Source organism: Chlorocebus sabaeus, chromosome 2 (assembly GCF_047675955.1).
Source record: "Chlorocebus sabaeus isolate Y175 chromosome 2, mChlSab1.0.hap1, whole genome shotgun sequence".
NCBI lineage: Eukaryota > Metazoa > Chordata > Mammalia > Primates > Cercopithecidae > Chlorocebus > Chlorocebus sabaeus.
This window is the reverse complement of record NC_132905.1, coordinates 76,235,048-76,259,661: the sequence shown is the minus strand read 5'-3', so window position 1 is coordinate 76,259,661 and position 24,614 is coordinate 76,235,048. Positions and strand designations below refer to the sequence as shown.

General features: G+C 40.3%; 1 protein-coding gene across 6 annotated transcripts in view; it reads right to left on the bottom strand.

Annotated features, from left to right (window-relative positions):
* APP (amyloid beta precursor protein) overlaps positions 1–24,614 on the bottom strand; it is a 283,764-nt gene that overhangs the window by 156,520 nt on the left and 102,630 nt on the right. For all 6 annotated transcript variants that reach the window (XM_007966044.3, XM_007966048.3, XM_007966059.3 and 3 more), the window contains exons 4-5: positions 9,298–9,410; positions 7,016–7,209 (exon numbers count right to left, since the gene is read on the bottom strand). In XM_007966044.3, the coding sequence (XP_007964235.2) occupies positions 7,016–7,209; positions 9,298–9,410 (307 nt within the window). The remainder of the gene's footprint in view (positions 1–7,015; positions 7,210–9,297; positions 9,411–24,614) is intronic.

Here is a 24,614-nt window from a genome sequence, read left to right as displayed (position 1 = left end):
GCTCACTGCAACCTCTGCCTCCCAGGTTCAAGGGATTCTCCTGCCTCAGCCTTCCGAGTAGCTGGGATTACAGGCATGTGCCACCACACCTAGTTAATTTTGTATTTTTAGTAGAGATGGGCTTTCTCCTTGTTGGTCAGGCTGGTCTGAAACTCCCGACCTCAGGTGATCTGCCTGCCTCAGCCTCCCAAAGTGCTGGGATTACAGGCGTGAGCTACCACGCCTGGCTGAGCAATGTATTTCTAAAAATAAAAAGAAAATATGGTATTCTCATCCACTTAGTCATTCAACAGGAAGGATATCATCACTCAATATTATGTGACAAAAACATTAACCATCATTGCTAAAATGATGTGACAGTATTCCTTCCTTTTTTACGATGCTTATGCAACAAATTTTATGTCTGTGCAACACATTTATTTGATACCATTAGGAAGTAGACATATGCCCAAGGCAGGAATCTCTCTAAGGTGATAGAAGAGATAATGTAGGAAAAAAGGGGGGAAAAAAAGACTGGCTTGATCATTTCAATAGCTGTTTACAAATCCAAACTTGAACACATTTTATTCCTGAGGGAAGATGGCTATATTCTCTCTTCAATAAAATTATGAGCTGTCAATGTTTTAAATATCTCAAATTTTTACAATAATTAAATGAAACTGCAACTATTAAAAAAAGACCAAGAAATATGATGAACCTAATAGAGATGTATTTGAAATGTAGAAGCAGGATTTGTAAGACGGATATATTTCAGGTTCGTGCATGGCAGGTGATTAGCAGCTAGCTGCATTCCAAAGGATAATGCTCATTTCAGAAATCCATACCTTCAAAACTGGGAAAATACAGAATAAAAATGTGGGTTCACCATATTTAAATTCTTTGTAAAATTAAAATATGTACTATGTTAACTCTTATTAAAATTGCTAATAGTTATTTCTCACTATTCCTTTATTCTTAGTTCTGTAAATTGTTTGCCAAATAATCTAAAAATATAAAATAATAATAATATAAAGGGCCCACTGTATCTAGATAGTCAATAGTGCTGGCCTGGTTTTCTGGTGTAGTGAGGGGGCAAGGTGATGTCTTGCCATAGGTGACACTCCAGCAATCACCAGAACTGATGAAGTTTAAACTGGGTTCAATACAGAATTGTGTATTCCAATGCACCCACACAAGCCACCCCAAGCTGTATTAGTTCATTTGCACGCTGCTGATAAAGGCATACCCAAGACTGGGCAATTTAAAAAAGAAAGACGTTTAATTGGACTTACAGTTCCACACGGCTGGGGAAGCCTCACAATCACGGTGAAAGGCAAGGGGGAGCAAGTCATGTCTTACGTGGATGGCAGCAGGCAAAGAGAGAGAACTTGTGCAGGTGAACTCCTCTTTTTAAAACCATCAGATCTCGTGAGACTTATTCACTTCACAGGAACAGCATGGGGAAGACTTGCCCCCATGATTCAAGGGTGGGGAAAAAGCCAAAACATATCACTGCCCCCAAAACCAGAGAGTAACATTAACTAACCTGGCCAACATGGTGAAACCCCGTCTCTACTAAAAATACAAAAATTAGCTGGGCGTGGTGGTGAGCACCTGTAATCCCAATTACTCGAGAAGCCGAGTCAGGAGAATCGCTTGAACCCAGGAGGCAGAGGTTGCAGTGAGCCAAGATGGCGCCACTGTACTCCAGCTTGGGCAACAAGAGCAAAAACTTCATCTTAAAAAAAGAAAAAGAAAGAGAAAAAAAAACTCTTCTGAGTTACACAGTCTCAAAGAAGATAAAATGCAGTCAAAAGGAATCACTCCTCCAGATCTTAAGCAGCTCTTTAAAAAAAAAAAAAAGTTTAAAGGAAATAGGAAAAAAAAAATCATCTAATTATCCAGAAAGATACATCAGGTTACCGCTCAGCACACTCTCACTATTGTGTGCAAACCTAAACCTAAAAAAATACATCAATAATTAAAAGATTCTGTTTCCTAAAAAAAAAAAAAAAAAGTGAGTACCTCCTCTGCAAGAGGAAAAGTGTGACTCTACAACAACTAGAGGGTCTTCTAACATTTCATTTGCGTTATGAATTCAGCAACCCCCATGGAACACTGGGTTCAATCAGATTCTGCAGTTTCAGGTGAGGAGCAGCTCTGCCTCCAGGGCTAGGCTGCCTACCTGGCTAGTCTTACAAGTTAGCTTTCCAAGTGAATTTTCCCATGGAAAATATTCTTACCCATGGCAGCTGGAGTCTGCATATTATTAACATTATGGACGTAAGTATTATTATTAACATTATGCTACATAATATTAGTAACAGTCTGGATTATTTATACATTACAAACTGCATAAATAGGTATTTTGAGGTGATCTGAGAACACGACCATTATAACACTGGAGAAATATATACTTGGTAATTTACACATAAATTTCTGAAACACTACTTGTTTTCCCTATGTTAAAGATTTACCTCTTTTTCATACTTCTTTTTCAATGAGGTCATAAAACAGAGCTCATCCCACTAGGAATGTTTCTCTAAATGCCTCATCAGCAATAGAAAAACACTCATCTTCTATAAAAAGAAGTCTCATTAACTACCAAACAACAAAATACTGTGAATCAAATATCATTTCCAGGAAAATGGTAGCTTGTTTCTCCTTCTTCAACAATTGTCATGTAGCATCCCCTGAAGATGTTTCAAGTCAGGTATGTTAAACTTCTCTTCTGATTTTACATTTCAAGTGTCAAAAGGAGGGCTGGTTCCTAGGTTGCCAATTAGCAGGAGCCCAGTTTGTGTGTGGATCAGTGATGCAATACCTTTCTGGCTTTGCCCACATGAGGAAGAAGCCCTGTCTGCCTGCAGGGCTACAGGAAAAGAAGTTAAAAAAATAAAATGTTGCAAGTGACCTCATATTCTAATTATATTGAATCCAAACCAATTTTTTAAAATTTTAAAAACAAGAATAGTTAAAAATAATAAAAAAAATTCAGTGGCTTAGCCTTAGAAAACATTACTAGGTTATATATACCATTTGTCTTAATGGAAAAATAAAGAGTGATAAGAAATTTCAAGTCATCCAGGAACTACACTGTCCAAATACAGTAGTCACTAGCCACATGTAACTATCAAACACAGTTATGTGGCTAGTTGGAATTGAGCTGTTAAATGTTTTTTGTTTGTTTGTTTGTTTTTTGAGACGGAGTCTTGCTCTGTTGCCCAGGCTGGAGTGCAGTGGTGCCATCTTGGCTCACTGCAAGCTCCGCCTCCCGGGTTCATGCCATTCTCCTGCCTCAGTCTCCCGAGTAGCTGGGACTACAGGCGCCCACCAACACACCTGGCTAATTTTTTGTATTTTTAATAGAGACGGGGTTTCACCGTGTTAGCCAGGATGGTCTCGATCTCCTGACCTCGTGATCCGCCCGCCTCGGCCTCCCAAAGTGTTGGGATTACAGGCGTCAGCCACCGCGCCCGGCCGCTGTTAAATGTTAAAACAAGTGTTAAGACTTCTTATGAAAGAAGGAAACAAAAAAAAAGAACGTAAACTATCTCATTAAATTTTTCATATTGGTCACATGGTATTTCAGATATATTGGATTAAATAAAATGTTGCCAAAACTAAATTCACCTGTTTCTTTTTACTATTTTTAAATTGTCTATCAGAATATGAAAAAGTAAGGCCAGGCGTGGTGGCTCAAGTCTGTAATCCCAGCACTTTGGGAGGCTAAGATGGATGGATGAGGAGGTCAGGAGTTTGAGATCAGCCTGGCCAACATGGTGAAACCCCATCTCTACAAAAATTTAAAAAAATAAAAAATAAAAAAAAAATTAGCCGGGCACACTGGCGCACACCTTTAATCCCAGCTACTTAGGAGGCTGAGGCAGGAGAATCACACGAACCCAGGAGGTAGAGGTTGCGGTGAGCTGAGATCACGCCACCGCACTCCAGCCTGGGTGACAGAGTGAGACTCCATCTCAAAAAACAAAACAAAAAAAAAGAAATAAAAGAAAAAAGAGAACGAAAAAGAAAGTGGCTCACGTTACATTTGTATTGGACAGTTCTTTCTAAAAGATGGGAGCCTCTATAACAGGGGCTATAGAAAAAAAAGGCAAAAAAATTTCATAATGTTTTAAGAAAGTTTATGAATTTGTGTTGGTCTGCATTCAGAATCATCCTGGGCCATGAGTTGGACAAGCTTGCTATACCATCCAATTATGGACCACAAAGTCCTTACCAAAAGCTATGAAAAAAAAATTTAAATATACAATTCACTTTGTCTAATATTTATTGAGGACCTATGTGCAAGACATACCAGACACATAAACTATTGTTTGGATTCTAACAGATAAAAAGAGATAGGACTACAATTCATTGGAAGATACGTTATAGTCTTATAAGAAAAGGTAAAGCAAGGGTTGTATAGCAGAGCAAGGCACTTGTAAAGAATGCATCTTTTCAGGTGAACATTTATAAATATATAGGATTTTGATGGGTCATAAGATATGGCACTTTAGAGTTGACAAATATCTTTATCATACATTAACCCCACTGACGAAAAAGGAAAAATATTTCAGATGGGGCAGAATGGTGGGAACGAAAGCCTAGAGAAAGAAAAGGTCAACGGTTTTAGGGCGCCAGGAGACAGAGTGAAATGCGTGTACAAGGTTGAAAATGCAGGCTGAAGCCACGTAAGAGACTCTGGATGCCGTGCAAGGGAATTTGGACTTTTCTACGGGGCAGAATAAACCATCAAATATTTCCTACCAACTGCCAACAAGATTAAAAACACATAATAGAAAGATAGTAATGCATGGGAAATAATTACCTGGGAGGAGAGTGGATGAAGCCTGGGGGTGTGGGGGAGAGGGAGACCGAAAATGCAAGAAAGGAAGAGATGATTGAGAGTCCAGCAGAACATAATTGTAAGAGGGAAGACAGGAAACAAAGGGATAGAAGAAGGTACAAGAAATGCTGAGGGACAGGAGAAAATTCATTGGTTTATTCAACAAACATGTACTGGGCACCTACCAAATGTCAGGCACCATGTTGCAGAAATTCACAATGGATGACTGTGGAGGGGTCATCTGTAGAGCATGAGAGAGAGTTACACTGGGAACCAAGGAGAACGAAGTTGGCCTGGATCAACTGCTACGGGGAAGACGATAGGTCATCAAGACAGAGATAATTAGGGGCATCTAGTAACATTAAGATCCCAGCTGATGTTACAGCATGAATAAGAAATGGAATTAAGTCGTAAGGTTACATGACTTGATACTTTAGAAATCCCAGAAGCAACTAAAGAAAGAAATTAATTTTTTCTAGCTATGGAGAATTGACAAAAATATGTTTAGAAAATGTGAAAGGTATCAGCCAAGTCAAGGATGTTCAACAGAATAGGTAAGAACGGTTATCCATTGATTCCATCCTGATTAGAAACACAGGCAGGGAAAAAGAGGATAATGGACTAAAAGCCTGAACTGGGGAGGTGATTATGAGGGAAGATCATGGTCAGAGGGGAATATCAAAGCTAGAAACCTTATGGGTACAATATTTCTGAGCAATTTGAGAGTCTAAAGCATGACTTTGTTCAGGTTCTGAAATGGAACACAAAGGAAGGTAACTAGGAAGCAGCTGGCTAGCATGTCAACTGAATATCAACCTGGACAGTGACATCATCACTGAAGACTATAATAGGTGGGGTAACCATATGACCCAGTTTGCCTGGGTCCTTCAGTTTATGACTGTGGTCCCAGTGTTCTAGCTGATACAGATAATAAACTCTATGGGGGCCCTGGTAGCACATTACACCGGAAATTAAAAACAAAAAAAACAAGCATCCTGTAGTTTGGTGATTATAAACTTACAACTCCTACTGAATGTCCTGTTTGGAAATCTGTAGCTCTAGGGAACATCTGAGAGAATACTGAAGGAAAAAGAGAAGTGATACAATCATCCCACCTCAGGGGATGAGACAGCATGAAATCAATGCCTGAACCAGATGGCATTTCCAACCCAAAGATTGTCATTTTATAATTTTATGATTTGAATACAGATGTTCGCCTTCAATTAAGAATGAGGGCCGGGTGCGGTGGCTTACGCCTGTAATCCCAGCACTTTGGGAGGCCGAGGCAGGCGGATCACGAGGTCAGGAGATCAAGACCATCCTGGCTAACACGGTGAAACCCCGTCTCCACTAAAAATACAAAAATTAGCCAGGCGAGGTGGTGGGCGCCTATAGTCCCAGCTACTCGGGAGGCTGAGGCAGGAGAATGGCGGGAACCCGGGAGGCGGAGCTTGCAGTGAGCTGAGATTGCGCCACTGCGCTCCAGCCTGGGCGACACAGCAAGACTCCGTCTCAAAAAAAGAAAAAAAAAAAAAAAAAAAAAAAAAAAAAGAGAATCAGGTAAGAAGTAATGGGACTAAGCTCCATAAGAAAAAGCGGTGAAAACAGATTTCTTTACAATCATGAAATCAAAGGTAGTTAAAAAAAATTAACAAGCATCAAGCATTTATTAATGCCTTTGACTTCCACAATGAAGGAAAAGATGATAAAAGGCAAAAAAAAAACCAAAAAAATACCAAAAAAAAAAACCCTTACACATCCACACACAAAACCCCCCCAAATCTCAAACCAAACCTTTCTTAACAAAAATTCACCTTGAACTAATGACGGACAATCCCAGATAGCATTTAAAAAATATTTAAAAATTAATGACCAAAACAGAATGCCATTATTATTTCAACTCCCTGTTAGAACCACCAGTAACCTATGATAGCTACCAGTGGGATTTTGATCCCAAGTTTAATATTAAACAGTTAAAACTAACTCTGTGATGGGTGATTGACATTATTATTAATTCAACAGGATGCCATAAAAAGTGATAGTTAAGATTTTTTGCATAACAGCAGACTTTGATGGGAGTGGGCAGAGACCTTTTTAGTGATAAACAGAAAGATTCATTTACAGGATACAAATACTCTGTGCCAGATGTTTCAGCATCTCTGAGGCCGAACACAAAGGCCACCTTACCTCCCGTCTGCATAGTCTGTGTCTGCTCCGCCCCACCAGACATCGGAGTCGTCCTCCTCCGCATCCGCAGAATCCACATTGTCACTTTCCTCAGCCAGTGGGCAACACACAAACTCCACCCCTCGGAACTTATCGATTCCGCAGGGCAGCAACATGCCGTAGTCATGCAAGTTGGTGCTCTTCTCACTGCACGTCTACAAGTGTGGGGAGAAAACAGTGAGTGGTAGAGTACATGTGTTTCATTGTAAGAAAACTCCACATAAAATAATCAACAGGCAGACCCAATATATTAGGAACCAATTTCACAAAGGAAAAGATCATTTGCTTTTTGAGTGAATTCACAACAGGATTTTTTTTTAGCATGGGTTACACTTTGGTACTCTTTTTTTCTTAAGATTATTATTTATTTAATAAGACCACAATGTTATATAATAGAGGTTTATATGAACAACTGGAATGAAAGACCACGATGTTATATAATAGAGGTTTATATGAACAACTGGAATGAAAACTAATTGAGAAATAAGATGTAGAAGGTTCCACTGGCGAATAGATACCAGAGAATTAATGCTTTCTAGCTTAATTCGTGTATCCAGAAATTGTGGGTGTTCCAGGTAGATCCCCAGCTCACTACTACCTCCCTTACAGATGGAAGTTTCTCTCACATGGACCTGCCTTATCCTAGAAATTCTGACTCTCTTGGTTCACTTTGTTACTCTAAAACAATCCTGGGAAGAGAAGAAATTATCCCCTGCAGCCACTATGCATCAGAACTTACAGTCATTAGAGATTTCTCCTTGAATGTTTTTTTGTTTTGTGGGATTTGCTAAATTTGCACAAATCTAGATTAGCATAAAGCTCTGAGAGCATCCACTAGTGATAAATGAAGGATTAATAATTCAATACACAAAGGTAAACAATGAAAATATTAGAGACTGTATTTTGACCTTACGGGAGTCATTTTTGTTTCTTAGAGACAAAGGATTTTTCTTATGAATACACAGAAGGAATAAAAAATGAGGTTATCAAATAGGTAGCTGGACTTCAACTTATTTGGTTTGTTTTCTTAAACTCAGCAAGCTCTTAAACCTCCAAAACACATTTTTATATAATGAAAATTTTATTCTACAGTGGATTCAAATATATTATTTTGTAAGAGGCAACATATATATGCTAAATCTTCAGTGGTATTTTCTGCCTAACAGCTATAAAGCTATGATACAATGGTTAAGCTAAGCTAGATCAGATTTCGCAACCCCAGTATTACTGATGTTTTGGACTGGATAATCTTGGGGGTGGAGGGTGGTTATCCTGTTGGCTGTAGGATGTTTAGCAGAATCTTTGGCTTCTGGACACTATCAGATGCCAGTAACACCACTCCCTCAAGTTGTGATAACCAGAAATGTCTCCACACATGTGCCGGGGAGGGACAGGGGATCAAAATTGACCCAAGTGAAGCCCTAGGGAGCTTGACAAAGGTGCCTAATTCTAGTAGACTGATCTTACCACAAATAAACTGTATGAAATTATTAGAAAAACTATCAAAGGGACACAGCTAGCTGTGAAGGTGGTCACACTACACAGTGGCCTTTTCATGCTAAGTATCTTGTATCTTTTATTGGCTTAGCCAAAAGCAGAGGTCAACCAAGTGCTCGGTCAGACTCACCCTGTGGAAAACTCAAGATAGTATGCGTGGCCTTACATATATAAAATTGGACAGTGTAACTTAGAAACTGAATTCTAACTGGAGCTTTCAGGCTGGTACAAACAAGCTACCTCACTGTTCTACCACTGTATTCACTAACAGATAACAGGGAAAAGGTTAAATTATTAAAAAATTATATATGACAAAAGAAAAAACAGGTGAATAAAAATAGTCTGAAGGATAAACTTTAAAGTTGTGACTATTAAAGATTATATTTTTAAGTTATAAGGCATGGCACAGACCACTTTTATTTTTAAGTTGCGAAACACGACACAGGCACATAATGAATCTAGTTCAACTGGCCCTATTTTTGACTTTTTAAAAATATTCACGGATGGGGAGGCTGTGCATGTTTGGGGACAGGGGGTGCACGGGAACTCTTACTTTCCATTCGATGTTGCTGTGAACCTAAAATCACTCTAAAAACTAAAATCTGGTTTACGGATAGTAGCATTCGGTTTTTTTCTTAAATAACTTATTAACATAGCTGTTGCCTCAAAATACCCTCTAAAATGCTATTAGGTATGTCCCCAGGAAATCTTCACTTTGCAATAAGAAAGAATTTATGGGCTGGTACCTCTTTGGCGACGGTGTGCCAGTGAAGATGAGTTTCGCAAACATCCATCCTCTCCTGGTGTAAGAATTTGCACTTGTCAGGAACAAGAAGGGCATCGCTTACAAACTCACCAACTGAAAGAAAGGAAAACCACTTCCCGTCATTCCATCTGTATCACAGTGTTCTTACCGCAGAGAAGGCATCAAAGAAAGACAGACTTCAAGACAAGTTAAAACAGCCTTTCAATGCCTATGCAACCCAATCAAGACCCTACTACCTTTAGAATGTTATGTCTGGCCTCCTTGAGCAACTCAGTTTCTTGCCACACCAAGTTTGATGGTTAAAATAATTCCTAAATGCTGCAAGTGAAATTCTCCCTTAATTAATCTGAATCTCTTGCTTCAAAATTAATCCTAAAAAGCTGCTTAACTAGAGAACCAATTACCGTTCTATTACAACAGGGGGTAAAATACAAATATTGACATTGTCTAGGTGAGCATTTGAGCAAAATCAATAGAAATCCCTGTCTACTTCTCTTTCTCGGACATTTTAATCTGCTTGTAAATAAAATAGAAATTTTAGCATTTTACTACTTCCTAGGCAAAAAACCCAAAATTGTATTTTATATATATGTTTACATAACACGCATAAGAGAGAAAGAGAGAGTTTAATTCATTTTAGTTCGGAAAACTGTTCCTCAGACTTTTGTTATATCTTTAAAGAAAATTTATATCATGAAAATTATTTCCAGGCATTTCTGGTACTGAAGATACAAAGATAATACATAAAGTCCTACATGAACTCAGTCTAACGAAGGTAAAAGATGGATAATTAGCACATTATATGTAAGCTGTAAACTTAATTTTCGTTTTGTTCACTGCAATATTCCCAGTTTTTAGCAAAGATTCTTGCACTTAGTAGGCAATAAATATCTGTTGATGAATGAACAAGTTAAATTCTGTAATAGAGATGAGGAAAGTGCCAGACCAATATCTTCAGTGCAGTGGGAAAAACCTCAAAGAAGAAATAACATTCGAGATGAATCTGAATGGTGAGAAGTAGTATGCCACATGGGAAATGAATTGAACTTTCATGATATAAGGATAGAATCTGTCTTGCTTGGCCGGGCGCCGTGGCTCACGCCTGTAATCCCAGCACTTTGGGAGGCTGAGCCTAGTGGATCACGAGGTCAGGAGATCGAGACCGTCCTGGCTAACATGATTAAATCCCGTCTCTACTAAAACTACAAAAAAAATTAGTCAGGAGTGGTGGCGGGCGCCTATAGTCCCAGCTACACAGGAGGTTGAGTCAGGAGAATGGCATGAACCCGGGAGGCGGAGCTTGCAGTGAGCCGAGATCGCACCACTGCACTCCAGCCTGGACCACAGAGCGAGACTCCGTCTCAAAAAAAAAAAAAAAAAGAATCTGTCTTGCTTGCCATTATACCCCCACAATGGCCTAGTTCTGGCAAACATGAAGAACTCTATTATAGAATCCAAATGGATGGATGGATGGGTAGCAAAAGATCCTTCAAAATGAGGGAGCCTCCGTGCAAAGAAAGAGAAAAGAACCAGCAAGGCGTACTTGCAGCCCATCATGGCAGGAGCACAAAGGAAGTGGCAAAGGGAGTCCAGAAGGAAGTAGCACGGGGGAAGCATGTTGGACTCTGATTTTAAAGAGGCTTAGGTTTTGGATGCCATTTTGGAAGAAGCAACATAGGCCAAAAGTCCCCCCACCCCCAGATAAACTCTATAATTAAGTGAAGGATAGACCAGCATAGTGAAACCATGAAAGCAGGGAGACCACCAAGTAGGTAACTGTGGTCCTTCCAGCAAAACATGCAAGAATACACATAAACCCACAATTCCCACGGAGCAAGGAATACAGATTGTCCACACACCAACAAAGACAGGAACCAATGTCTTTCCTTCATAGTAAGCTACAGGACACTTTCTGAAATGCAACATAAAGAGGGATGAAAAGCCCTAAGAAGGGGAAGGAAGTAACTCTGCATTCTCATAAAGGTGTTTAAACTTTAGTCTGTTTCTAGCTCAAACACATAAGATGTATCGTGATACTGAAGTACTTATTTCAGTAAGTACTATTTAGATAAAAATCTAAGCAAATCATAGGGGAGAATAAGCACTGTATCTTGTCATTCCTTAAGTCTTTAAAATGATCAATGACGCCCATAGCAGTATAATGTGTGTTGCAGGGAATGCAAAAATTATGAGACATGATACCCCAAAGGCTGCAGGTGTCACTTTGCAGAGAAGAAATCAGTGAGTACTGAGCACCCACCCCATGCGGCTCCACAGGGCCACATCACAGGTTCTTTTATAACCCTCACTTCCCAGGGGAGGAATCTCTGGCAAGAAACCTAAGGCCACCTACCTCGGGAGATTATAACCTAGCCCCAGAGATAAGCATTAAGATATAAATTACAAGGAAAGAAATAACAAGATAATGCAAATGATATCACATTTCTCTTTTATATAGGATGATATAAAAGAAAACACAAACAAAAACACAAGAAGAGCTGGAGAATGGAAAGTAAAGGTTATCTCATCCAAAACAAATACCATTGCCAGGTGGATTTCTCAGGGTTTCTGAGGGCTCTCAGGGTCTCTGAGGTCAGGGACCAACCCTAGCTGCTTGGAAGAACACCTGATATCTGAGGCATCCCAATTTTCTAGGTTACAGGAGGCCAGAAGTGACCTATGACCTGAAGATGCCCACCTCATCTGTCAGCTCTGCTCAGCCGTATTTGCAAATGTCCAAACTAAGAAGTGATGCTTTTCTATTTAATGAGTAATTATTCGAAAAATTAAATGCCTGTCATGTACAAATAGGTCAAAGAGTTTAAAAAAATTAATGCTGGCCCAAAGCTACTAAATCGGTTCGTGAGAAGAGCCAGAGCAGGGATCAGATACACTCGACCTTGGCCTGCCAGAGTTCTTGGGGGCATAAACCAGACAGTAAGTGCCAAACACCACCACCAAATCAACTTGTTTTATCTGCCCTTAGTCAATCTGCTGAGGACTAGATCATAATGCAAAGCTAAAGTTACCAAAACATATTTACTTATTCACCAAAAGGACATGTACTGTATTAATCTTTTTGTGTATTTTGAGACAAGGTCTCACTCTGTCACCCTGGCTGGAATGTAGTGGTTGGTTCAAGGGCTCACTGCAGCCCCAACCTCCTGGGGTGATGCAATCCTCCCACCTCGGCCTCTTGAGTAGCTGTGACTACAGGTGTGCACCATCATGCCCAGCTAATTATTTTACTTTTTGCAGAGACAGGGTCTAGATATGTTGCCCAGCTGGTCGTGAACTCCTAGGGTCAAGCGATCTGCCAGTCTCAGCCTCCCAAAGTGTGGGATTACAGACATGAGCCACCATGACCAGCCAGTCTGAGCATTTTTAATGAGGAGTTGGTAAACAAGCTTTTCTTAAAAGCCTGTATCAAATAAAAGTTGCCTTGGATATTAGGAGTTCATTAGCTAGGGATGTTATTCTTACTTTCATCTGGCAGAAAATCGATCCAAGAGAACCATATTCTTGAACTTGTGTTTAGGACAGAGGTTGGCAAACTACCGCTTGTGGACCAAATCTGCTCACCCACCCACCCTGCCCCCAACACCTGTATTTCTGCATTAGTCTGACTATAACAATCGTTCATTATGTTTATAAGTTAGCTACCTTCTAACTTGCAAAACATTTCATTTGATACTGCCAAGATGTCTTAGTTTCTTATATTGCACAGAGCTAAGAAATATGTGTTCCTCAGAATGACAATGGTTTTTTAAAGGATTAAAACTGGTTATTGAATAAGCTCTCAGGACTAATGGCAAAATAAAAACCTCACTGTATTCTAACATTAAAATAAAATTTAGCAGTGGACAGCACTGCTTACATTACTTTTAAAATTTGATGAAACATGTTAGAATGTTACACATCAGAAATTGTAAGCAATTCAACCGCAAAAATCTGTTTTAAAAATTTTTTAATAAGAGTTAAGAGTGCTAAAATATAATGAAGCCTTTTTCACCAACTGGCTTCGTATGGTTTATATTTTCTTTTTTTAATTAAAAAATATTGTACTTAAAAATCTTTGCTAGGACAACAGGTATATGGAAACGGTATTTTCTACTCAAATTTGCTGTGAACTTACACTACTTTGTTTTCAAAAACAAAGTTTAATTTTAAAAAGACTGATCATATATACCTGGAGTTTCTCTCCACAGCCACGTATACCTTATTTTTTTACAAATGCTTCTGTTTATTTGCTTTGATCTTTCAGGTAAAAAAAAGTTCGTAACAGAATTCTGGTATAAGAGATCAAAGACCAAAACAATTAAGCATCATAATGAAAAATCATGCTCCTGTTTATGGCAAACTTTAGGAAATTTGGCACCATTTATTTCCAGTGGATAAATTCGTCAATATACACTATGCATGCTTATTGCTAAACATACAACCTGGTTTCTTGCTTAAACAATTCACAATTTATATTCAAAACACATGTCACACACCACACACACACACCCCCCACAACTGAAAGGGAGTTTTCAAAGCTAATGAACAAAATCTGGGTCTGTCTTCTTGGCTATGAAGTCTTGGCAAGGTGAACAAGGATGGCAAATTCAACAGGAGTCTGCAGGCCTCAATCTGCTAGCTCCTTGGTGGTCTTTGAGAGGACTGTCTAGCTCAAATTACCTCATTTTGCAGATGGGAGGAAAAGAGCCCAGGTCAGGTGACTTGCCCACAGAGCCAACTGGCAGTAGAACTAGACTGAAAATCCAGGTCTCCAGTTCTCCATCCAAGAGTGGTAACTCAACTCACTCATTTAAACTCTGTTCAAAATGGTTCATTTGTCCCATTTCCTTTGGCTTTTACAAAAGTAGTTCACTTTTAGACTGTGAAGTACTTTAATATTATAATCCACAATGTGGTCAATTTGACAATAAAACTCAACTTAAATGAGCTAGCAAGCCACACAGAACAGCTGGGAATGCATTCAGCGGCAGAGAACAGACCAGATGTCAAACCTGGCTTAAACACACAGTAGGACTGTGTATCTCACCTAAGAAGTGACATTGAAGCTAGGGCCACTGCAGACATTCCATGATGCCATCAGGGACCAGGGTATTCCTATCTTTCTGTATTGCCATCCTTAGCACGTTGGTTTTATCCTCGTGTTTTGTGGTCACAAAAATTCAAGACTTTGTGTTGTGTCCAAGTTCTAGGCAGAAGGCAGGGGAAACAAGACAAAGGTGAAAGGTTTTCTGTTGTTTTTCTTCCTCTAATAAAGCTTTGCTCTGTTACTTGGGAGGGACATACTCCTCAGCAAATCCCACTGAGGCCATATATGCCATTACTATGATCTGGCTACACACACCTGCAAGGGAATCTGTGAAAGTATTTTCAGCAGAGGGCATTGTCACCCTGAACAAAAAAAAAAATCTGGAATTATTTTAGAAAGGAAAAAATGGGAATGAGTATCAAACAGGCGAGTAGCAGAGGCTCCCATGCTATGGAATTTAAAGTATATTTTTCTATTTCTTTATGCTGTCTTTTCAAAAGACAGACAGAATTCCAGAAAGAAGACAGAATTCAGAGTAAAAAGTACTGCAACTAAAACCACAGTAACTCCCGAATCCAAGACACTTGGAGAAATGAGAAGGGAAAGATGTCTCAGAACTGACACTGCTGCCAGGATGGCAGCACCTAGGGGTGTCATCCCAGCTATTTGAGAGGCTGTGGTGGATCACTTGAGCCCAGGAATTTGAGGCCAGCCTGCATAACTTAGAGAGACCCTATCTCTAAAAATAAATGTTTAAAATCAAGATATTAAAATAATTAAAAAAAAAAAAAAAACAGATTGCTAAAGTTTTGAGTGTCAGAGTGGGATTGAGTAGATTAATGTAAAAGATTCCAGAGCCATATGCAGGTTCTTCAAGACACAGATTATTCAAATATCAGATTAAAAGACAATATTTCTATGAACTGCTGAGGACTAAAATGATGTTGGCCAGAATCATGGGAATGAAGGGCCAAAAATGCCTGAGGTCTTTGGACTTCTGCCCAAGGTGCGCCCTCTCTTCCTCATCTCTCAAGAGGTAAAGATGATTCAAGAAAGCGGGGGAGGTGTTCTGGCAATGGAATTACTGTAAAATGCCAAAGTCTTGGTTTCCTTGTGCTATGGGCCCAGATCTGCCTGGTGAAGATAAAACATCAGTAGTGTCAGTAACTCTGAACCATGTGCCTGCCATTACCCTCAATGCGTCATGTGCATCTTCTCTCACCGTCCTCAGAACCACACCAAACTAGCTACAATGATCTCACTTTATAAGAGAAGGTGAGGGCCGGGCACGGTGGCTCAAGCCTGTAATTCTAGCACTTTGAGAGGCCGAGACAGGCGGATAACAAGGTCAGGAGTTCGAGACCAGCCTGGTCAATATGGTGAAACCCCATCTCTACTAAAAATACAAAAAAATTAGCCAGGCGTGGTGGTGCATGCCTGTAATCCCAGCTACTCAGGAGGCTGAGGCAGGAGAATCGCTTGAACCCGGGAGGTGGAGGTTGCAGTGAGCTGGCACTGTGCCACTGCACTCCAGCCTGGGCGACAGAGCGAGACTGTGTTTTTGAGGAAAAAAAAAAAAAAAAGAGAGAAGGTGAGACTGAGAGGTTATGTAACAGTCCAGGTCACACATACAGTAAATGGCAGAACTGGCAGAACTAAATGAATTAATATCCATAAAGCACTCAACTCAGTGCCCAGAACAAAGTTGCTCAATAAATTATATATTAATAGTATCCTTCTCCCCAGTATCTCATCAACCACCATAGTTTCTCATAATAATAATCATAGTAATCAAAAGAGCAACAGCTACTCTTCATCATTTACTAATCACCCATTTGGTACCTACTGAAGACATTGGGGTTTTATTTTCATTATACCACCACTACCTAGTTGTGGCCCCGCGGAGATGACATGGTACTGTCTGACACGTGAGTACTGCTTATGATGAGGTGAATACATGATAGCAATCAACACAGTGGGATGAAGGCCCTGTGAGTGAAGAAGCAGAGAATCAGAGTGATCGCCTCTTTCAACTCTTGCATTGAGTGACGGTCCTGGCTGTGAGGGGGTGTTTCCTGAGTCGCCTCCGGCAGTCACAGTCCTTTATCCACTAACTCTTCACTGCATACTTACAATTATGTCTCAGTGCTAAGAATACAGCAGTGAACAAAACCAATAAAATGATATATGATCCTGGGGGGAAGCGATAAAAAAGCATAAAATATAGTGTCTGTTAGATGGCAATAAATGTTACATAGATAAAGCAGAGAAAGGGGATGGGTTTTTTTTTTGTATGTTTTTTCTGAGGGGTGAAATTTTAAATAGGGTGGTCAGGGAATGCCTACTTGAAAATATGACATTTCAGTGAAGACTTGAGGAAGTGAGGGAACAAAATACTCAGAATCAAAGGGAAGAATATTGTAGCCAGAGGAAGCAATAAATATTACACAAAGTCTTGAGGCTGATGCATGCCTGGTGAGCTCACAGAAGAGCAAGGAGATCAGTGCTGTCGTGGAGGAATGATGTGGAGGAGATCCATGGGCGAGTGAGTGAGAGCCAGGACAGGACAGGCACAGCTGACTGCACGCGGCCTTACACATTGTCCAACTCTGAACAGTCCAACTGTCCAACTTAAACGGGCCTCAAACATTGTCCAACTCGGAGTAATGCTGGAAGGCTCTGGGGTGGTTTTCTAAGCTAATCATTCTTGCCCTAGGGGTCAAGATTAGAAGTGAGAAGACCAGGAAGCGGGCTCTGGCATGAATCCAGGTGGGAGATGACGATGACTTGGACCAGAATGACAGCAGTAGAGATGGTGAGTAGTTCTCAGATTCTGGATGTTGTCTCAAGGTCAGATCTAAAGAACCAAATAGAGCCGGGCGTGGTGGCTCACGCCTGTAATCCCAGCACCTTGGGAGGCCGAGGTGGGCGGATCACAAGATCAGGAGATGGAGACCATCCTGGCTAACACAGTGAAACCCTGTCTCTACTAAAAACACAAAAAAATTAGCCAGGCGTGGTAGCGGGTACCTGTAGTCCCAGCTACTCGGGAGGCTGAGGCAGGAGAACGGCGTGAACCTGGGAGGTGGAGGTTGCAGTGAGCCAAGATCGTGAGATCACACCACCGCACTCCAGCCTGGGAGACAGAGCGAGACTCTGTCTCAAAAAAAAAAAAAAAAAAAAAAAAAAAGAACCAAATAGAAAGGAGTCAAGAATCCAAGCTTGTTTCTATTCGAACAGCTAGAAGATGCTTTATACTGAAGATGATGGAAAAGTCTGGACAAGACTTTCCTCATTTTTCTGTGTAGATGTGTACACAGGTAGAACTTGCCAGAATTATGTACTTACTAACTTATATACACTAAATATGTGTATATGAAAATGATAGCTGCAGATAAATGTTTTGTTAAGTGATTTTTAATTTTACCATTTCAGACTCTTCACAAATTTTTTTTTTTCTTGAACGTGTTCATTATATACTGATCTTTTGTAACTTTTGCATTAACAAATAGGCTGGAAAAATTTTCCTGGGAGGCATCTGTACTCAAGAGACGGGACAATTACTTCACAGCAGCAGGCAAACATTTCTCAACAAACTTTCCATGTGATAAAACTGTTATGGTTTTAGCTTCAGAGTGTGGGCAGTTACTGGGTTCTCAAAGAGGACACGAGGGTGAATTACACATCCTTTTAAAAAGTGGCTGTTGTCGTCACCAGCATTTCACTGTAACTATTACCGGATAATAGTGAGAACTGACAGATGGGATTCTTCAGATGAGAACTATTTGCCAGATGGCAGAAACTAAATGGATCAAGATAAGCAAAAAGGCAAAAGAAGTGAAAACTAAGTTTTACCTAAATCATCTCTCCAACTTTTCCAAGTACAGATCCAGCCTCATATACATCCAATATACATACATAGATGGCAGAGCGAGAACAGGACAGAACAGTGCTGGCCGGGAGTGGTGGCTCATGCCTGTAGTCCCAGCACTTTGGGGGGCCCAGGTGGGTGGATCACGAGGTTAGGAGTTGGAGACCAGCCTGGCCAATATGGTGACACTCTGTCTCTACCAAAAATACAAAAATTAGCTGGGCGTGGTGGTGCATGCCTATAGTCCCAGCTACTCGGGAGGCTGAGGCAGAAGAATCTCCTGAACCAGGGAGGCAGACTTTGTAGTGAGCCAAGATCATCGTACCACTGCACTCCAGCCTGGGTGACAGAGCGAGACTCTGTCTCAAAAAAAAAAAAAAAGAATAGTGTTTAACCCAGGCTCTGAATAACACTAGTCTTAAAATAATAAAAATAGTGCAAAGGATTTACTTAAAAAAAAAAAAGGGAACAAAATAAGTATTTATGGCCAGGCATGGTGTCTCATGTCTATAATCCCAGCACTTTGGGAGGCCGAGGTAAGCGGATCACCTGAGGCCAGGAGTTCAAGACCAGCCTGGCCAACATGGTGAAATGGTGAAACGCTGTCTCTATGAAAAATACAAAATTAGCTGGGCATGGTGGCAGGTGCCTGTAATCTTAGCTACTCGGGAGGCTGGGGCAGGAGAATCGCCTGAGCTGGGGAAACAGAGGTTGCAGTGGGCTGAGATTATGTCATTGTACTCCAGCCTAGGTGACAGAGTGAGACTCCGCCTCAAAAATCAATCAATCAATCAATCAATCAATCAATCAATCAATGTTAGCAGTCTTGCAGCTTTTAAAAAGACATATTTTAACTTTTTTTTAAAATTTTTTTTAAGAAAGAGTCTTACTCTGTCTCCCAGGCTGGAGTGCAATGGCACGATCACAGTTCACTGCAGCCTTGACTTCCTGGGCTCAGGTGATTCTCCCACCTCAGCCTCTCCGGTAGCTGGGACTATAGGCACATGCTACCACGACCAGCACTTTTTTTGTATTTTTAGTAGACACGGGGTTATGCCATGTTGCCCAGGCTAGTCTCAAATTCCTGGCCTCAAGCAATCCACCTGCCTCAGCCTCCCAAAGTATTGGGATTACAGGCATGAGCCACCATACCCAGCCTGGGTAACAATTCTGATACTGCTATGCACATATACTGAAATTGAACAATGAAGTACACAGATGGTGGATGGAGTGAGAATTTACAGATAACCAAGGAGAAGAGATAAAGTGTCTGTGTGGTAATATGTTAGAGTAGGACACAACTGCATGAACTTTTATTTAGCTTAATATAGACTAGATATTAGAGCTTAATGTAAATATAACTAGTTAGCTATAGAAATATTTATACATCTGCATAACACAAGGGTGAATATAGACAAATACATTGCCTTGTTCTATCAACTGAGAAGTCTTAAAAGCAAAGAAACTCCAGTGGCAATGAGCATCCTTAACATCCAGATTTTAATACTATTCTCCAATAACATTACTCTCCAATAAAAGGAACAAGGGCTCCTTGGAGAAACAGCTGATTCTAGGATTATGGCCGAAAATACGCAAGATGAGACTGGAGCATCTTGTAAGAAAAAAAAATATATGGCTATGTCAAATGGGCATGGGAACCAACTGAAAGGGCTTCTAATAGCTAAAGCTGGAATAATTTGAGCAATAAAAATTATAAAGTAGTACTGGATTATAAATCAAAGTACAATGTAAATATCCATGAGTCTAAATGACTGACTGAATGAATACATAAATAGGAAAAAAGAGACAAATCTCCTGTGCAGAAGAATTCCAAATAACTTATGTAGACACTCTGCCCTCAAGAAAATGAAGCATAATTCTCTGCTCCTTAATTGTGGGCTGTGCAAATTGACTTCCTTCCAAAGAGTAGAGCACACAAAGTGGGAAAAAGAATAACTTTCAAGTGGAGAAACTCGACAAATACCACCAGAGCCAGGTGATCAACGTCAATGCCAACAGGGCTGTATCATGTTGATAAACATGTATTCTTGATATGTGATGAAATGGGTATTTTACCTCTGCGGTCTTCCTTCTTAAAACCAATAACCCCAGGCAAAGCAGAGACAATTCCTACAAATTATCTGACCAGTACTTTTCAAAATCTATAAGGTCATTAAAAAACAAGAAAAGTTTAAGAAACTGTCACAGCCAAGAGGAAAGGAGGCTAAGGTGACCTGACAACTAAAGGTAATGTGCCTTCCTGAATGGCATTCTGGAACACAGAAAGGACATTAGACAAAAAGGACATCTGAATAAGTAACAATGTATCAAAACTGTTTACTGACTGTAACAAATGGACCTTATTAATATAAGATGTTAACAATAGGGAAAACCGGATGCAAAGCATATGGAAACTCTCTGGACTATCCTCTCAATTTTTCTGTAAATTTAAAACTGTTGTAAAATATAAAGTCTATTTAAAAGAAAATTTTATGGCTTCATATAAAATTTCATAGAATAAGGTGTCATGCCAAACTCCTATGGACTCCAATGTGGATGGCACCAGGTTCAAGAGCCCCAGAGTTAGTGAACCCTATGTCTCATAGGCTTTTATTGGGGGCTTGCATACAGGGGAGAGAGTCCAGTGGTGGTGGGTTGGACAGAAGAACCGCAGCCACTTGCAAAAGGCATGTGGTCTCTATAGCATGTTCACTTAACCCCCTCCCCCTACCAATCTCCACCTGGCAACTTTTACTTAACTCTTAACAAACGGTCTCAATCCCCGGCGTGGCCCATGTTCCATGGAAGGAGATGAGGGCTCAGATGTTCCTTACAGATAAGGGATGGCTCTCTGGGTTGGCCATTCCTGGATTTCTTTGTTGTTTTTTTGTTTTGGGTTTTTGTTGTTGTTGTTGTTTCTGAAACAGAGTCTCATTCTGTCTCCCAGGCTGGAGTGCACCGGCATGATCTTGGTTCACTGCAACCTCCACCTCCCAGGTTCAAGCAATTCTCCTGCCTCAGCCTCCAAAGTAGCTGGGACTACAGGCCTGCGCCACCATGCCCAGCTAATTTTTCTATTTTTAGTAGAGATGGGGTTTTGCCATGTTGGCCAGGCTGGTCTTGGACTTCTGACCTCAAATGATCTGCCCTGCTTCGGCTTCCCAAAGTGCTGGATTACAGGCACCGGCCACCCCGCCCAGCCCACTCCCGATTTCTTAACTCAGAACTCGGATGCAGGTGAGCCAGGATCATTGTCAGGGCATGTTCAAGTCAAGTGATCCCTGTCAGATGCATCTACCACACATACAGGCATACCTATTTGATTCCACATCAACATTCTAGCCTTTAAAAAAAGTCTATAAAATTATTGTAGTTGAAAATAACTAGAGTTAAAAAGAGCTTACTGGCCAGGCACAGTGGCTCACGCCTGTAATCCCAGCACTTTGGGAGGCCGAGACGGGTGGATCACAAGGTCAGGAGACCCAGACCATCCTGGCTAACACGGTGAAACCCCATCTCTACTAAAAATACAAAAAATTACCCGGTCATGGCAGCGGGCGCCTGTAGTCCCAGCTACTCGGGAGGCTGAGGCAGGAGAATGGCGTGAACCCGGGAGGCGGAGCTTGCAGTGAGCCGAGATCACGCCACTGCACTCCAGCCTGGGCGACAGAGCCAGACTCTGTCTCAAAAAAAAAAAAAAAAAGAGTTTACCAACTCAGGCATCTCATCTGCGGTATCTATTAATAACTAGACAGGGTTTGGTTTGACTATTTCTTTAGAAAAAAATTTAAGTAATGCGGCATTTAAATTGTTTTTTAAAAATTCAAGAATTTCAAAATTATCACGTATACACCGAAAACTCTTTGCTTTCTAAATTTAACCTTGTCTCAGGAATGTAAACTAACTGGTCAGAGAATTCATTCCCCTTTACAAATGAGGACTCTTGAGCCTGATGAGGTTTGCACAAAGCTAATGACAGAAACAGGCTCAACTCTGAAACCCGACTCTGATTCCAATGTTCAGGACCCCAAGAAGTGTTACAATAGTCTACTAATTTTGAATGACAGCTTCCTCATTAACCAACCCAAGACAAGTTATAGGTGCTTTTTCTGTTGCCTCTTTTTGACTGCATTATTAGTCATATTCTTGATTTTATCAATAACGGGACTTCTTGTTACAAGCATTTAATAATTCCAACATCCATTAAAGATGGAATTGTAAGAGTAATAGTTGTTAAAGCTTTCCAGATCAGGGGCTCTCAAACTCAAACCATGCTTCAAAATCATCTAGGATCTTGATCAGTCTGCAAGATTCATCTTCTGTCTAGCTCCACAGCCTAGATCTGATTTATGTGTTCTGGGACGCGCCTGAAAACAGAACTCCCCAGAGTGGCTCTGATTCAGGCGGCTCATGGATCACACTTTGAGAAATGACATTAGGAGCAGGGCTTCTCAAGTTTTAAAGTGCCTATGAATCACCTGGGGGCCTTGTTAAAACGCAGGTTTTGATTGGACAAGTCTAGGGTGGGACCAAGTCTGCTTTTCTAACAGGCTCCCAAGCGATGTGATCCAGCTGTTCCTTCAGACAGGGTCTACTTAAGATCACCCATTATAACTAATCTCATTCAGGTTTTTAAAATTTTTAAGTTACAAGTGATTGCCCTGTAAGACACTCTTTGCTTACCCACTTTTAATTATACAGTTTAGTGTTAAGTAGATTCATATCGTTATACAACCATCACTGCCTTCCATCTCCAGAACCGTTTTCATCTTGCTAAACTAAAACCCTGCACACCGTTAAACAACTCCCCATTCCCCCACCTCCAGTACCTGGAAACCACCATTCTGTTTTCCATCTTTTTGAATTTGACTCTTCAAATTCAAAAAGGTACCGCACATAAGTAGAATCAAGTATCTGTCTTTTGGTGACTAGCTTGTTTGTCCTTTTAAAAAATAAAAATTTTCATGCTTCTCTTCCATAAACCTGCATGTCATCCCATGGATTTGTCACTTTTGGCACCATCTTAAGGACTGAGCGCCTTTTCACACATCCCTAAGAGCCAAGCTGCTCTTGGTTCGCCTTTTGTTTAATTATAGAAGTTACAAAATATGGCAGAAAGAGTTCTAGATTTGAAAACAACACAATGACTCAAGCGGATCAAGTGATTTCCAGATATTAAAAGGTGATATTATAAATGCCTCCTGGCCAGAGAGGTGCACATAGGATGAGGGGCAAGAATAAAAATTAAAACTTAACACAATTTGATAATCTCAAGAGATCATCTCTGTTACTGCTGAGTGTTACTAAATACCACTCCATGCAGGTCCGTGAAGGATACAAAAGAACCGAGACACTGTTCTGGACCAAAACAGCTTGGAGCAGCTTTGTCTCACAGAAATATAATAGAGGCCACACACCTAATTTAAAATTTCTTGTAGCCATATTAACATAAAAAGGTTAAAAAAAAAAAGGTAAAATTAATTTTATTAATATACTTCAACCCAGTACATCCTAAATTTCGTATTTCAACATGCAATCAATGTAAATAATCATCACTAAGACATTCTACTTTTTTTTTTTTTTTTTCTACCAGACTGACTTTTCAATATCTGGTGGGTTTTTAATACTCACAGCATAGTTTAGACTAGCCAGGTTTCAAATACTCAATGGCCATGGGTGGCTAGAGGCCACCACTGGGCAAGACAGACTTAGCATCAGATTTGAGAGATCAAGAATATATTTCCAGGAGTGGCGACTTGAACGTGGGCAGGTTGGGGTTATGGGAGAAAATCTAAAGCCAAAGATACAAACCCAAGCAGAGAAACCATAAGCTTGAATACACTGACACTGCAGTACACTGTTTTATGCGCCATGCTATCTTAACACACACATTTTAGTCAATGGGAGGCATAGCACTAGGATTCTATGTTACCATCATTAACCCTACTGGTTGGTCAGCAAACTGCCCATCTCCCCCCATTTCTCTTGTTGCAGTTCTCATATTATAAATTGTATTTATAGGTGTGTGATTAATTCTAATACAGAAATGAATTTAAGGTTTCCTTTAGACTTGAACCTACTTTAGCTGAGTTCAGTCCTCTGTATCCCGAGAGAGGAGCTGAAAAAGCGGATACGGTAGAGATAATTCTAAATGCCCTACTTTGTTTCTTCAAAATGCAGGTATTCTCATTGGTTGCTTTCACCTAACACTTTCCTTTCTTTCTGCCTTATTAAAAACAAAACAAAATGAAACAAACAAACAACAACAACAAAACAAAACTCAAAGCCTGATAGATTTTAGAGATGCAATTAATTAAGGTTATACACAGGCCTTTTTAAAAACCACATGATCGCTGACAAAATACCAACCAGGCTGGTG